Source organism: Thunnus thynnus, chromosome 2 (genome assembly GCF_963924715.1).
Source record: "Thunnus thynnus chromosome 2, fThuThy2.1, whole genome shotgun sequence".
In the NCBI taxonomy this organism is placed as follows: Eukaryota; Metazoa; Chordata; class Actinopteri; order Scombriformes; family Scombridae; genus Thunnus; species Thunnus thynnus.
Genome location: NC_089518.1, coordinates 6627644 through 6642920, shown reverse-complemented (window position 1 = coordinate 6642920; position 15277 = coordinate 6627644). Strand labels below are relative to the sequence as shown.

Sequence of the window (15277 nt, the reverse complement as noted above, 5' to 3'; positions counted from 1 at the left end):
GTGTCGGCTGTCATTACAACATTCGTCAGAGCTCATACATACAGTATATACAGGATTCAACACAGCAGTCATAGTGTGGCTGTAGGTTAGCCTTGTCTGACTTCTAGTACTCTACAAACATCATTCACACCAGTTTTATTCTAAAACATCAAACATCCGTTTTAGAAACAACAAGTCATTCAATGTCTCCAGAACAGAGCAGTATAAAAACTTTCATTTCTCTTTTTGAATTATTTTTGTAAAGAGTGATGACACTCAGTGTTGGAACAAAGGTCTTCAGAGGACAATGATTTCTTTATTCCTCAAACAGGTCTGAACGTAGAACAAGAAGATCATCTTTAACAATCGGTGATGATGTCAAACAACACAATTAAGACACTTCAGGCCATAACCAGACTTTAGAGCACAACAGCTAACACCAAGAACTGGGATTCTTTTTGTAGAGATATATATCAGCAACTACTACATGATTCCTGGTAGGTCAGACTATCTAGAGACACTCAACATGTAGTAACAGTTTGAGCCTTTCTTAGCTTATAGTGCATCCAGCTGTAGGAAAGATAAGCAGCTGCTTGTCATCATACAGAAGAAGAAGAAAGAGCAGTAGAGTAGATCCTGCAGACAGGTCTAGGAGAGATCTGAAGTTTGAAGAAGCTCTCTGGGATGTTCATGCAAACATCTACGTGTGTTACAGTCACAGCATCATCCTGCTTGTTTTTTAGTCCGATGCCTGTTGTGCTGTCAGGGTTCTGGCTTCGTCTGTGCTTTATACAATCATCACATTATAACAGCAACACTGTAAACACATTTTTTCAGCATGGCATTATTAATGACCTGGTGCCATCTACGGTGAACTGCACACATGTACATTATGTACAGTCACTACACAGTTATGTCATGGACCACAATATAATGCCATATTAGGAGAATAGAAATAAGCCAGTGTTACAAATAAAAGCAAAAAAAGATTATTATTGTAACATTATTATTGATCTAGCCGTGCAGATGCAGCAGTCTGGTTATATTTACTGAGGTTGCTGAGATTTCTGCCTCCATCCCAGTACAATGGGGGTTGTGTCTTTCCAGATACAATGTCCTTATCATTCACAGTAACAGCTGTCTACATGAATAGTTTTTATGGATATTGTATTTTCAAAAAAAAAAAAAAAAACTGCTCACAGTGAGGTCTGGGGAGTAATCTGAAAAGTCTGTTTTCCAACGCTAGGAGTGTAAAAGTTGTACTCCACTGTCCTAAATAACTGAAAATAAAAAGAATAAAACAGATTTGTGATTTAGGTGAACTCACCCTTTAAGGTTGCTGCTCATCTGCTTCTATCAGGCGGGACAGTAAGGATTTATTTAAACAAAATTGTTGTTTTATTGCACAGGTTTTGGTGTGTGAACACTTGAGGTTCTGTTACATCAACTTAATCTTGTCCATTTCTTTTTCTTTTCTTTTTTTTTTTTTGCTGATAAAAAAAAAGTGTTAAAAAAGTGAGTAGTTTGGGGATCAGTGTGTGTGTGTGTGTGTGTTCATATTGATCTGTCTGAGAAAAGACAGAACAGACAGAGTGCAAAGAAAGGTGGAGCTCACTTCTTTCTTCCTTCATGCTCATGTTCTTCCACGCTGGTGGAGAGAGAGAGAGAGAGAGAGAGAGAGAGAGAGAGAGTGTGTGTGTGTGTGTGTGGTGGCCGGTGTGTGTCCAGGTCTACCTTCTTTCAGTGTGATGCATGTTTATAGTGATTGAGTATCCAGATCCACTCCATTTGCAGTTCAACAACCTGCGGTGAAATAAAGTGAAAGGCATTAGGTACGACTCCCGGCTACAGCTGATGTTTCATGTTTTTTGCATTGCAGGAGAGTGTGAGTGTGTTTATGTACAAAAGAGGACGGGAGAAGGGAGGGAAATGAAAGGCGGAGTGAGAGAGAGAGCAGGTGTTGGAGTGGTTAATGGCTGATGGCGTGAATAGCCAGACATGTCAATTCCTGATTAAGGGAATGAACTTCTCCTTTGTCTCGGTGGTCAAAAATGAACACCCAGCAGCACTCGAACACCATCCATCAGGCCTTCCTCGCAGACGGCAAAACATTTAATGAATCTATTACAAACTTCCTTCCCACTACTGCCAGACAATTTAGAGCCATTGACAGTGACTTAACCCTCTGGAAATATGGGGACCATCTGTTGTGTCTGCCTACACATTCAAATCAACAAAAGACACAGGGGCAGTTTTCACACAGGCCTAATGCTGAGCACCGCACAGGTAAACAGAGACACCCTTTTCAAACACTCTACACACATCTACAGTGTTAGTGCTCTGACTCAGGCACTCCTCACAAACTCTGTACACTCTCTACAAGCTCATATTTGTTTATATTCAAGTCTTCAATAGAGGATTTTTTCCTACAAATACTTTAAAATGTGATTTTTTTACAGAAACTGCAAAAAAAAAAAAAAAAAAATGTCAGAGTGAAAATTAAAAATAAACATGAAGCATTCCACATTAAAAGACTACTTCTAATAATACCTTAAAGTGACAGAAATAAACAGAAACAGCAGTCAGGGATCAGTGTCCGTAGCACCTGACATGTTGAGATTTAATTGGATTTATTTTAAATGTAGCCTGTGGAGATTTAAACATGTTCACATTGAGTGTTACTCACCACTGTGTGTTTGACTGAGGTCTAGGTCTTAGAACATTCTCAAAACTGATTTTTTTTTTGAAGTATTTCAAATCTTGCATTGTTTTCTAGTTTACAATCTTCTTCTTCACTGCCTTTGTTGGTAAATTGCTGCTTTTCCTGGAGCTCTACAGACACCTGTACTATCATACAGTTTAAACCCCTGCTGCTTTAAAGGACCAGTGTGTAAGATTTAGGGGGCTCTGTTGGCAGAAATGGAATATAATACTCATAAGTATGTTTTCATTAGTATATAATCACCTGAAAATAAGACTGGTTGTGTTTTCATTACCGTAGAATGAGCCCTTTATATCTACATAGGGAGTCACAGAGCTGCCATGTTGCACCGCCATGTTTCTACAGTAGCCCAGAGCGGACAAACCAAACACTGTCCCTAAAGAGGGCCAGATTCTCCTACACACTTGAAAGGGAGGGGTGAGGGAGAGGGGTATGCAACCTCACTGCTGGATGCCACTAAATCCTACACACTGGTTCTTTGAAGGATAAAACAACAGTCATACAGACAAATGAACACTGAAACATGCTATTCTTGCTGTAATCATTCCTCCTGTTCATCTGGAGCTAATATGAAGCTTCATCCATCCAAATCCAGTAGATATCTTTCAACGTTACAGTCTTTTTAGTGGCAAAGTCCCTCTTTTTGTTACTATACTTCCACTGCAGCTCAACAGTGAAACACTGTCTGAACACAAAGAGGGAATTTGATGCTAAAAAGACCGTAAATGTGTCAGATATCCACTTGATATGACTAACTCAGACTGCTGAAGCTGAATAGAAGCTTCACATCAACTTTTAAATGACTGTGTGGACACACTGTGGATTTTGGCCTCCATCACTTCCATTGAAAGCACATTTGAAGGATCTTTTAATATCCAGTATGAACAGGAGGAATGATTACAGCGAGGAAAACCTCTTTCACTGTTCATATGGACACATGACTCTTGTTTTAAGACACAGTTGAAAAATTTTGAACTTCTCCTTTAAAAAAAGTAAGTTAACTGAACTTAAGTTGAATAATCAGTTGACTTGTGAGTTGTGAAAATGTAAAACTAACTGAACTAACTGAACAAGATCAGCACGCTTTAAAAACTTCATTTAATGAGTTGAGAATTCTCACTCATCATGTTCATCATTTCCTCATCATGTTGACAGAAAATGTAAGTCAGCCAGCACTGCGTTTTCTACAAAATGTATTTGCTGTTGGTCATATATAAACATAATTTATAGGAGACAGGGTTGCAGGACACATGCACTACACACCTCTATTAACTCCTTTTTACTTTCTGATTGATGAGGGATATCCCCGCACTCACATGGTGATGTGCATATGTGTTACTGTGGTTACCAAATAATCTTGTACAGATCACTCATAGGACTGCCTCTTGACAGCTCCCACAACCTGCAGATGGATCTTCATTGAATTTAAGCTAAAATCAGAAAATCCTGCGGTTGGTTTGTTTTGCTTTCACACCACAAATGAAGAGTTTGCTTGGATGGTTTTAAAACCAACCCAATTGGCTCAGGAGGTAGAGCGGGTCGTCCACTAATCAGAAGGTTGGTGGTTCTATCTCTGGCTCCTTCAGTCCACATGTCGAGGTGTCCTTCGTATACTGAAAGCCAAATTTCTACTGATGGTTGAGCCAGCACCTTACATAGTAGCTTAGTAGTTTTCCAATGTCAACCAGCATCAGGTCAGGATCTCAGACTGGATTTCGGGGGTTTGGACTTTGGCTGATATGGACTGATACTCAGGTCCAGTAAGCCGCACTTGGGCTGGTATTGGGGCAAGTGTCTTCTGCCAGAATTGGACCAGGTTAGTTGGGCTGATTCTAGGCTACGTTCACATTACAGGCCTTAATTCTCAATTCAGATTTTTTATTCAGATCTGATCTTTTTGTGTTGATGGTTCACATTAATGTTAGTAAGTGCCATGCATACGTATATGTATATATGTAAACTCCAACACATGCACAGATTTAACTGAAATGTGAGCCGCATGCGTACATGTAAAATGTCATTTTTTGTGACAGTCAACTCATAAACATGGATATCAAGGCTGTGCTAGCATTTAGTCATGGTCCATTCCTTCTAGTTTAACAAATGTGAAACTTCCTTGTCTCTCCATTGACCCCTGTTGATGATGTCACTCTCCTCCATGTTTATTATTACCATGGATGTATAATAAGAGCTGGGTTTGGCTCCACTGCTCAGCCTTGCAGCCAATTTTCCCCAGTGGTCACTCGCAGTATTGCAGCGAAAAATCCCCCTGCGACCCAAAAAGCATTTTCCTCATAGACCATCATTGTAAAAGAGACGTTTGTAAAACTGTTGATAAGACACCTTGAACTGCAACAAGGTCAATTATGACTCTTTCTATTATGAATTTTTGATCCATTGAGGTTTTTTATTTGTAAAAGTTTCCTTGAGCCGAGAAAAGCGATTTAAAAATCTGTGATGTCGTCACAATGTAAAGTCCGTGGACACATTCAGTGGGAACAACACAACACGGAAGCAAACCTGGAGGCTAGGAACTTTTTTAGGCATATGTGCCAGCCGAACAGTTCTTACTGGACTGAATGGGCACCATTTTTAGTCAGGTATCCAGCTCTTATAATATATCCATGATTATTTCTGGGCTGTGAGGTGCTGTCCCTGAATGATAATGACAGGCGATATGTGCATGCATAATTAAAAACAAACAAAAAACACATGTGAAAATATCAGATCTGAATCACTTGGAGGCAATAATATCAGATTCGGGCCATTGCAGCATGTAATGTGAATCTAGCCATAGGTAACTACAGTAACTCTCAGCAATCATTGACCTATATTTTGAATAAATGACTTGCTTTTTTCCCCAGAATTCTAATTCCAATGAATATAAATTAGTTAAGACTAGTGTGCAGTGACATTGTCATTGTACCTGATGGCTTGAACCCAGTCAGCTGCACCACCTGTTAGAATCAAAAAGATATAAACAAGTCACATTCAGTCAGTATGATACGCTGTATGATAACACTGTGCAGTGATAATGCATACATGTTACTTACCTGGTTTCCTGATGCTGGTTTCAGAGAGAAACTCACAAAGCTTTCCTTTCTGAAACTCTCTGAAAGACACAAATGCAGCTATTTGTTTTTAGTTTCTCCCTTTAGGATCAACACATTTGTTTATGCAAGGCCAAAAAAGTCTTCGACAAAGATGTACAATACAAGCAACACAACGCACAACACAAAGCTTTATCAAATACACACAAAGAAACTAAAATGCTAACAAAACGAATGACAAAAGAACATTTTGAGAATGAAAAACATTTTGAATTCTCATCATAAAACGTGCACCCTTCCTTATGCAGGTTTGCTGTGTTTTTTGTCATTTAGCCTTGTGTCAGCAGGACAGATTTGCCTCTGTTGGGACCATCACTGATCATTTGCTTAATTATTGTAAGTCACAGTGCACATAAGTGGTGGACATGTCAATAACGAGATGACAGGACATCAGTTAACACCATCATTGACCCCTTAGTGACCTGTTATTATATTTCACCCACTTTTGCACAAGAAATAGGTCAATCTAATGGGTGGGTTGCCTTGAAATATTCTGTGCAGTCTCCAGTGCCCCCCTCAGGCCAAACTTCACATCTTAGCCCCATAACTGAAAAGCACAGCTAGATTGTTACTATGCTGTTTGTCCAATGCAATAATAAATATGACTCATCAAAACTGTATAAATGTGGATGAAAAAAAAAAACAATAAGAAATTATGTTTGTTGCAGCGACTTGGGGAACACAACTACAACTACTATAAAGGCCAATTCATACTTTCCGCATCCATGTGACGCAAATGTCGTCATCTGCCCACGTCTGCAGGGCTCCACGCAGTCCCTGTGCGGACGTCCGTCCACGTGCAGCTCAAGATTTATGACCACGTGGACTGTGCGCATATCAAGTGTGTCAACTGCACATGTGCTAGAAAAGCAACAGGAATGCCTGCTGAGCAACTTTTTCTTGTTGCTCAGCAACATACAGGAAGTCCTCAGCTGCATTCAGACTGAAAACAGTCCTGTGTAAAACAGTACGAGGGGCCGTGTTGGTGTGGCCGTGTTGTTTAAAGTGCAGGTGAGATGTTTAGAGTAACAGATTATTTTGTTTAAAGGCTAATCAGAAAAACACTGCACAGTAGTTTGTAATACTCACAGACTCTGGAAAGTTATCACGCTGCAACCCTGTTTACTAGTGCGCACATCTGGAAAGTATGAATGGAACTGTGTGCGCATGTGCAAGACCACAGCTGTCCGCAGGCACAGAACGCAGAACGCAGAAAGCATGAATTGGCTTTAAGTCATGATGCAGCACATTGTTTTTGGTCACACAGGTATTTACCAGTTTTACCAACTAACACCAGTCACACCAAACAATACTGTGCTGGAGGCCTGCTGGTTTGCACAAACCATTGTATGAATGAGCCTGTGATCTGCAGCTCTTCATCTAACAGCTCTGGGGCTGCAATGAACAACTATTTTCCTTACTGATTAATTGTTTTGTGTATAAAATGTCAGAAAATAGTGAAAAAAGCCTGTTTACTATAATTTCACCAGAGACAAAGGCCACTTCTTCGCAACATATGATTAACTTTCTGTGACAGCCAGTCACAGCAATAGATTCATAATCAATGTTGGAGCAGCATAATTAAACTGTTGCTTAATTATTTCTGCATGTTTTAAAGTTGGGATGCTGTGCATCATGGGTAATTGCTGTCTTCTCAAAATGACGCTGCAGTGAGCGAGGATGTCATGTATGATGAATTAAATTCCTCCATCCTCTGTCTTTGTATCCCTGCTGGGAGGAGCTAAGGCGTCAGCAATCACTTCCATGTACCCTCTCACTTCTCTCTGAATTATAGACACTCCTTAGTTAATACTACAGTGAGCAGTAAATTGAGATCACAGACTCATGAATCATCATCATTTTGTGACATGTTCCAGACTCAGTAGGGTTTCAGTGGGTTGATGTGGTCCAGCATCAGCACCGAGAAGCAGAAGAGGGACTTATTGTGAGTCTGACATTTAGGCAGCTGTCTGACCGAGCCTTTACATTGAATTCCTTGTAACGCTGCAGCCTACCGTTCTTGATGACCAGTGAAGTGGAGGTGGAGCTGGGGGGTCCAGAGGTCTCACTGGTCTCAGGGCTGGAGGGGGTTGGTGGACTGCGGCCCCAGGAGGTAATCGGGGCCCTCTGGGAAGGCAGGAAGCTGGTTGGCTGAGAACAGTTCTGCAATTATACCACAACCCAATCAGAAGTACTGCAAAGTCAGGACTTAATGTAGACTACCATACTACATAGCAAGTCATACAAACATATGCTAAGTCAATAAAATAAACATTTAAAAAGTGGGAATTATTTTATGTCCAGTTCTGATATGACATGATCACTGCTGTGTGCTTTTTACTCACTCACCGTGAAAGATAAGGCCTTTCTCTTTTCTTTGATCCTCTTTATAGCATTCCTCACCTAAATGAGAAGCAGCATTTACACCCACTGGTTTGTCCAAAAGGCTGGCTGCCTGACATACCTCACAAAGATACATTCTGATATTCAGTTGCAACAGCAGCACAGACAATAGACTGAATGCCTTCTTACCTCACTGTTGTAAACAGCATAAACCAAGAAAATGTACAAGCCCTGCGGAGAGGCAGAGACACACATTAGGAAGCACATATGAAAGATGGAAAGTGGAGAGGAATAAAAAAAAAACCCATCCATACTGCCTTTATTGACAATATGGATCTTCATCAAGTCCATTTAGTGCTCCACTCTGTCATCTAAGTCAAACTATGCTTTTCTCTTTACCTACAAAAAGAGAAGAATGCATTGCAAAATACCTCTTCATGCTCCTCATCTGTGTGGTTTTTTTACTCCCTTCTGGCTCGAGCTTCAGTCGGTTTCATAAAGGTGCGGCACTCAAATCTCAGCTCAGCTTAAACCAAATTGGATTTCTCAGTTTTAATATTTTTATTATAGAGAAAATCTGCACCAGAAATACGATTTGAAAAGCTATCTGTCATAGAGAGTGAGACACAATCATCTTTTATATATGGGGTAGGAAAGCACACACTTTCAGACAGCCTCTCCTGGAAGACATTCACAGTGTTGCATTCATATACAAACATGAAAAGTGACAGAAATAGTTGTGTAAAGAATAATAAAAAAAAAGAAACTCTGTTTACTTTTTCAATACATGTTGTCAACAGTATCAGACTCAACCAACTAAATCACAAAACATGTTAGTCATTGCCTCCCACCACAACAAGCCCTAAGAGCATTTTATGATCCAGCGCTGCTGTACATGGACGGATCCGGGTTGTAGGTGTAAGTAGACCGTTACTGTGGTGGTGCATCATTTATAAACTTGCATATATCACTGTAAGGATCTCACTTATTGGAACTCTTTTACCTAGAATTCTGTCCAGATCTGGTAAAAGCAGCCATATTTGAAAAGAATTTGGTCATTATATACCATTAAAATAATGGTTATAATCTAAAAAACCTTAACTGTTCAAGTTTCTTTTCTGGACTGTGCTGTTACCAGATGCTCCAGCTGTAAACCTAACTTTGGAAAATAAAAGCCACAGATCTGTGCATCAGCAGCTATGTTTACATTCAGAATGTGATTAAAGCGGTGGTGTCAGTGAGGTGGAGCCCAAGCAGACGCCATGTTCCGATTACATTGATGTGATTGTGCTCATAATCAGAATAAGATATGGGAACTATTATTGGAGGACATTTCAGCCTGTCAACTTTCACTGTTTAGTGGCTCCGCAGTGCTGTGTCTCTGACTGGGAGAATATATATTCTATATTTATAAAATCTTTACTTTGCTGAAGCTGCTACTTACTGCATATATCAACATTCTTATGGACATTTTCATTACTGTGATTATTGGCTATAATCTCTGTGCAGGTAAACAGCCAATGACTGACAGACTCACGTTACATCCCTGTTTCCCGCTCTAGGTCTAGTGTGAGCTTTCCAGGTAGTATCCTATAATATTGCTTATAGTGTCCTTTAGTATTTTGTGTGTATTGATCTGTTATGGCAGGAAGCTTTGAATGGGATTCAGACAGCATGAAGAAAATACTAAAGTTCAAATGCAGTTTAAACCAACAGCAGGACTTTATACTGCTTTGTTGTTTTGTTTTTTTGCTGAGGCTGTGTAGATCCACTAATATTCTAATCATGTGTTTATTAATGTGTTTTTGATCAAGCACATGTTCCTTTTTTATTAATTTGTTGGGGTGGAAGACATGTTCCCACGGCTCCTACAGTATGGCTAATGATTCTTTAAAAAAAATCTAAAAATATGCCTAATAAATCACACTGCCCAGAATAATTCAGTGTTGCTACAGAAATATAGTGGACAGAAGCAGAGGTGAAAAACTGGGTTATAAATGATATCAGATGCTGGGACCCTGCCATGCTGTGCTTGAAACCTCTGCTGGATGTTCTTATTATTATGATTATTATTATTATAACCTCACTCTGTGCTTTCTTGGCCCTCAGACTCTCCCTGTCATACTTTGCTTTTGTCAGCCTTACAGCCTGACGAAGCAGCAAACTTTTTCTATTTATTTTTTTGGGTAAAATGAAAGAGACGAGCCGGCCCAGCATCATCCTCCTACCTACATGAGGAAGAACTCCTACTGTCATGTTATCTGCCCTCAGCTGGACACTTGCAGTAAATCTAAATTAACTAGCAGTTCTCTGGGGGTCACCCAGAGGCTAGCATTTTGTTTAATTAAAGACCTGGGAGGAGCACGGAGGGGTGGGCGAGGCAAGAAAAGACAAAGAGAGAGACAGGGAGATGTACAGAATGTGTGGAAGCTATAAGAAAAACAGGGGCACTGTGTGGAAAGTGAAAAAAGAGTGTGAGAGAGAGGAAGTGAGTGCTGTGTTATCAGGGGAGGAGAGCTGGAGGTAGATGTGGTATGACCTGACTGCGGTCTCCCACACACACACACACACACACACACACACACACACACACACACACACACACACGCATGCACGCACGCACACACACACACACACACCAGTTTATTTCATTTATTAGCTCTCGAAATCAGTCAAAATGAAGAAATATCAGCATCAAATTTAGATGAACAAACACATAAGAAAGGTGAAGTTTGAAGCTGAAGCTGATCAAAAATGTGTTTCTTTGTTTTTATTTTGTTTTATGCAAAATACTTTGTATATTTTCTTAAACCCTCTGAATCCTTGGGTGTTTTTTACTGTAATTTCACTCATTTAAAGACTTATGACTTAGTCATTATATGTGTCACTCAGGGTTAGGGTTAGGGTTGCCATATATTGAGTTTTTTCAGGAAAAGTTATTCAGAAGTGGCATAATTTAGCATGTGAGTGGTACTCTACATGCTCTAGGAGACTATTTATGAAAAAAATGGTAAAAATGTAAATTGTAATTTTGTCTTTTTTTTGTCTTTATGAGCAGTTTGCATTCCAGCACAAGTATTCATAAACTTTCCACCTCAATGAGGAAAAAATAATCCCTGTATGGGGTTGAGAAATGGAGAGTAAGGTGGAATGCCAGAACATGTTTTGGATTCAGCCTCACCTGTCCTCTTTCCTCATCTGGCACAAGTCTTTCATAGAGGTCATCAAGGAATGAAATGAGGCGCTCAGTGTTGTACATCCCAATTATTTCTTTTTAGATGTAGATGTAGCAGAATGTAGCAAACTGCTGTATAATTTACAGTCATTTTGTGTTATATTAGACAATAATATGTAAGCATGTACAGAATAGACTGTAAATACACAGAGGTTTGGTGGTGGCTGAGTTTGGTGTGGTCATTGACTGTATGTTGTGCCAAAGCAATGAAAAAAGATCCACTTTACAGCCCACATTGACTTCTATTGTGCTGACTATGTGAAGAGCACATAAGTAATATGTGCTACCAACTGTAAACTGCATGCTTTATTCGTTTGGTTAAAGCTGCTAATTCTGTCTGGTGTTTGGTCCTGATAATATTATTTGAGTTTACGCTGACCTAGAGCTGAGGAAATGGCTTTTTTTATTTTGAAGTGAACTGCTTCAGCATAAAACACCACCAGCCCCTTCAGGGAATACAATGTGTTTTTTGGGAGAATGTTCTGTTGGCCCATTTAGCCAGTGATGTGTCCCCAGTACATTGTCTCCTGTACTGTTCTATGCTATGGTAAAACTGAGTGATGGGAGGCAACTAGCATCATCGTCCAGTGTGAGAGGCAGAGCTCTGATTCATGTGGTTTTTACAACACTAACAGCAGGCTGTCCATCCACCGAACACTCAAAATAACATTCAGCTTTCATGGCCAACGCTGATTTTGCTAACCTCAAGACGTTTGGCTGGCATCTCATCAGGTCAAAATTTTGACTAGACTTTCATCCATGCATCAAATAATGAAAAAAAATAAACCATTTTTCAGTGATATACATGGTCCCCAGAGGATGACGAGCTCTGTAGATAACCAGCTAAGCTAACAAGCGACCGTAATTTACAGAAGGGCGGATAAATAAATGAAAACAATTAGGATGCCTCTGGCAATAAATGCAGTTGAAATTAGTGGTAATTATGACAAAATTAAACCCAGTTATGCGTATCTAACCACTTAAGAAAAATAGGCTTCAGCACAAGCAGCAACTACCACAGCTTGAGGCTGAAGCCAATGTGGTAATACTTTTAAGTGCAATATCACCGGCGGCCGCTAGATACTGGCTGCAGCTGACTGGTCGCAATATTTCACTAAGTTTAATGTTACTTGATTATGATACCTGCCCTCTTAACATAGTTTAGCTAAAATAGCTAACATTAGCCCAAGTGTGCACTGCTCGGTGTTCCCAGTAAGCTAGCGTTAGCTTGGGTGCGAGGTAGTGGGGGTTTCCAACACACCTCACTCCTTATTTGGAAGGTCCTGACTCCAAATGTAAAAGATAGCACCAACCATAAGTTGCAACTCTTGGCTTCAAGCTGGCTCAGATGAAACCAACAGGTGAAGTCACACCTCGCTACGTCCATCTTTATATACAGTCTTCAGCAGCCAAAACAGTTGTTTAGGTGGGTGTGGTGCATTATTTTTACTGCTTAGAAATCTAACTTAAGTTATTTTCTGAAAAATAACTTACTTTTTGTATATTTAAAAGCCAAACAGTCCTGCTTTAATGATGACACCATTACCTTTTTGATAGAAGCTTGCCAGTTGTACATAATGTTAAACTTCACATATCTATGATTTGTCAAAAACTATTTTGTAGTTTTTGGCCTATTATGACAGATTCAATTGACCACTAAAGTTACAACATTCTCCAGACTGTAAAAAAGAGATCTGGATATATACATGATATAAAGTTTAACATATTAAGTGTCTTTGTTTACCTGGAAGGCATTGAGAGCTATGAAGACATAGGCGACTACTACGGACAGATGGACCAGAACTCCACACAGCCAGGTCAGACCCAGGACGGGCAGCAGGATGAGAACCGGCCTTGTCACGGCCCTGCAAACATACACAGATGTGCATACATGATTCATACAGTACAATATGTGCATGTATCACACACATATACTCTCAAGGACAGATGCATGAGAATGAGCTCTAATAGACTTGAATTAGCCTGACATGATTGCTGAAACAAGACTTCACACTGTGTCGTGGCACTATTTGATTCCTTGGTGCTGTGCAAAACTTCTCTTTGTGAACCATTTTAGAAACATGAGTATAGACAGACAGAAGGACCCAGCAAAGTGGAGTTTTCAAGGTATTTTGATGACATTTTTCTTCTCAAATATTTCCTCCTTGAATCCTCATCAAACATCTCTGCACAGCTATAGATTTTACCGCCTACCACAGTCACACTCCTGTTCCTTTGCAATCATCCTTTCAATGATCCTGGTGCTTATACCTCCAATAACTATTTCATGGGGCAAGGCAGAGAAGGTTGCCTTTGTTCAAACCACTATTGTTGTCACACTGCTGCACCTGGGTAAAGAGATTGACTTTTCAGACTGCGCTGTGTCTGCAAGGACAAAGCCAGCACTCAGTTCCCTCTCTTCCCTTTTATTTTTGAAAGTTGTTTTCCCTCTAATCCCCTGAACACTCTAGAGCTGGCGCAGACATCTACTTTCAGTCTGTTTGTGAGGGAATGAAGAGACACAGCAAGAATGGCGTGGGAATGGCGTCATGACATTGCCATCAGGCTAAGACAAACGCATGGAAAGAAAATCTGGATAGAAGAGAGTTGCTACATGTTTGGTTGAAGGACTTTTACCTGAATATGAAAAGACATCCTAGCTTCTATTCAGCCATAAGGCATATTAATAATAATACCTTCTAATTATAATGTACTGACCTGTGTATTAACCTCCAAAAAAGCACATTAGTGCTCAAAGAACTGGGAGAAAAATGTCCTTAACCACACATAGAAGTCTTTCAATAATTTACACAGACTCTGTACCTTCTATTCTATTTCGTACATCCTCTGCCCCCTAACGGGCTTCACTATTGGTTTACCTTTCCGCACCAAGACCAGATCTTTGCGCTCACTCCTCCCACTATAAGACCCCAGTGTCTAGACTGCTCGTCTCCTTTTTCACTCAGCCACCTCGAGAAACGGATCGCCTGCAAGTAGAAGTTCACCCTCTGGTGTCACGATAGAAGATGATGGCTACTAGCAAATTCTGCACCTCTTGTGCCTTGCCAATGCCACTGGCGGACTCCCATGAGTATTGCTTCTGCTGCCTTGGCTGGTGGCACCAGGCAGAGCCCTGGCATCGATCAAGAGGGCAGGGGACCTGTGCACCCCATCCATGCATCTCTTGTATGTCTATCAGTGACAATAGGCGGTTGGTGGAACTGCATCCGAATCTGTCCTTCTGGCCAAAGGCAATGGAGGACATCTACTCGGCCGCCTCCTGGTCCTCCCCTTCAACCCTGTCTGGGCCCTCGTCTGGAGTGGACTGAGGTGTTGGTAAGTGCCCAGCTTGTTTGCTGGCTTTTTGCGGTGTGGTGCGAGACCCTCAGGCAGGCAGTGCTCAACCGATGGACTGCTGCTGTTTTTTGGTTGGCTGCTTTTTGTGCTACTGTCGGTTTGGGCCCAGCTGGGAGTACATCTCATTCCTAATGGCCTTCACCTTCAGTGATAACCAATAGCGAAGCCCGTTAGAAGGAAGAGCATGCACGAAATAGAAATAGTAGTTACTTGGATGTAACTCCAGTTCTATGAGTATGTGTGAGGCCCTCTAACTACAAGCCCAGCTGGCCCAAGTCATTTGTCACTGAGTTTCAAATGGAGACAGCATAGACGTTGGGGTCTTATAGCGGGAGGATACTGTGCAGTCGCTACCTCCTGATTGGGCGATGAGTGCAAAGATCTTTTCTCAGGTGTCGAGGCGGAGCCTTGTAGGGCAGTAACATTAACATAATCATTTTAACCTCATTGTTTGTCTCATAGTGGGATATCCACAGATATTGTAGTTTAGGTTTTATTTGTCAAACTTTTGTCCAACTGTCTCTGAGATTT

General features: G+C 40.6%; 1 protein-coding gene across 1 annotated transcript in view; it reads right to left on the bottom strand.

The window, feature by feature from the left end:
* Positions 1–62: 62 nt before the first annotated feature.
* adgrd2 (adhesion G protein-coupled receptor D2) overlaps positions 63–15277 on the bottom strand; it is a 40547-nt gene continuing 25332 nt past the window's right edge. Inside the window, exons 18-24 of the mRNA XM_067575402.1 lie at positions 13134–13254; positions 8344–8385; positions 8161–8214; positions 7827–7974; positions 5755–5813; positions 5628–5658; positions 63–1782 (exon numbers count right to left, since the gene is read on the bottom strand). Coding sequence (XP_067431503.1) covers positions 1775–1782; positions 5628–5658; positions 5755–5813; positions 7827–7974; positions 8161–8214; positions 8344–8385; positions 13134–13254 — 463 coding nt within the window. The 3' untranslated portion in view covers positions 63–1774. The remainder of the gene's footprint in view (positions 1783–5627; positions 5659–5754; positions 5814–7826; positions 7975–8160; positions 8215–8343; positions 8386–13133; positions 13255–15277) is intronic.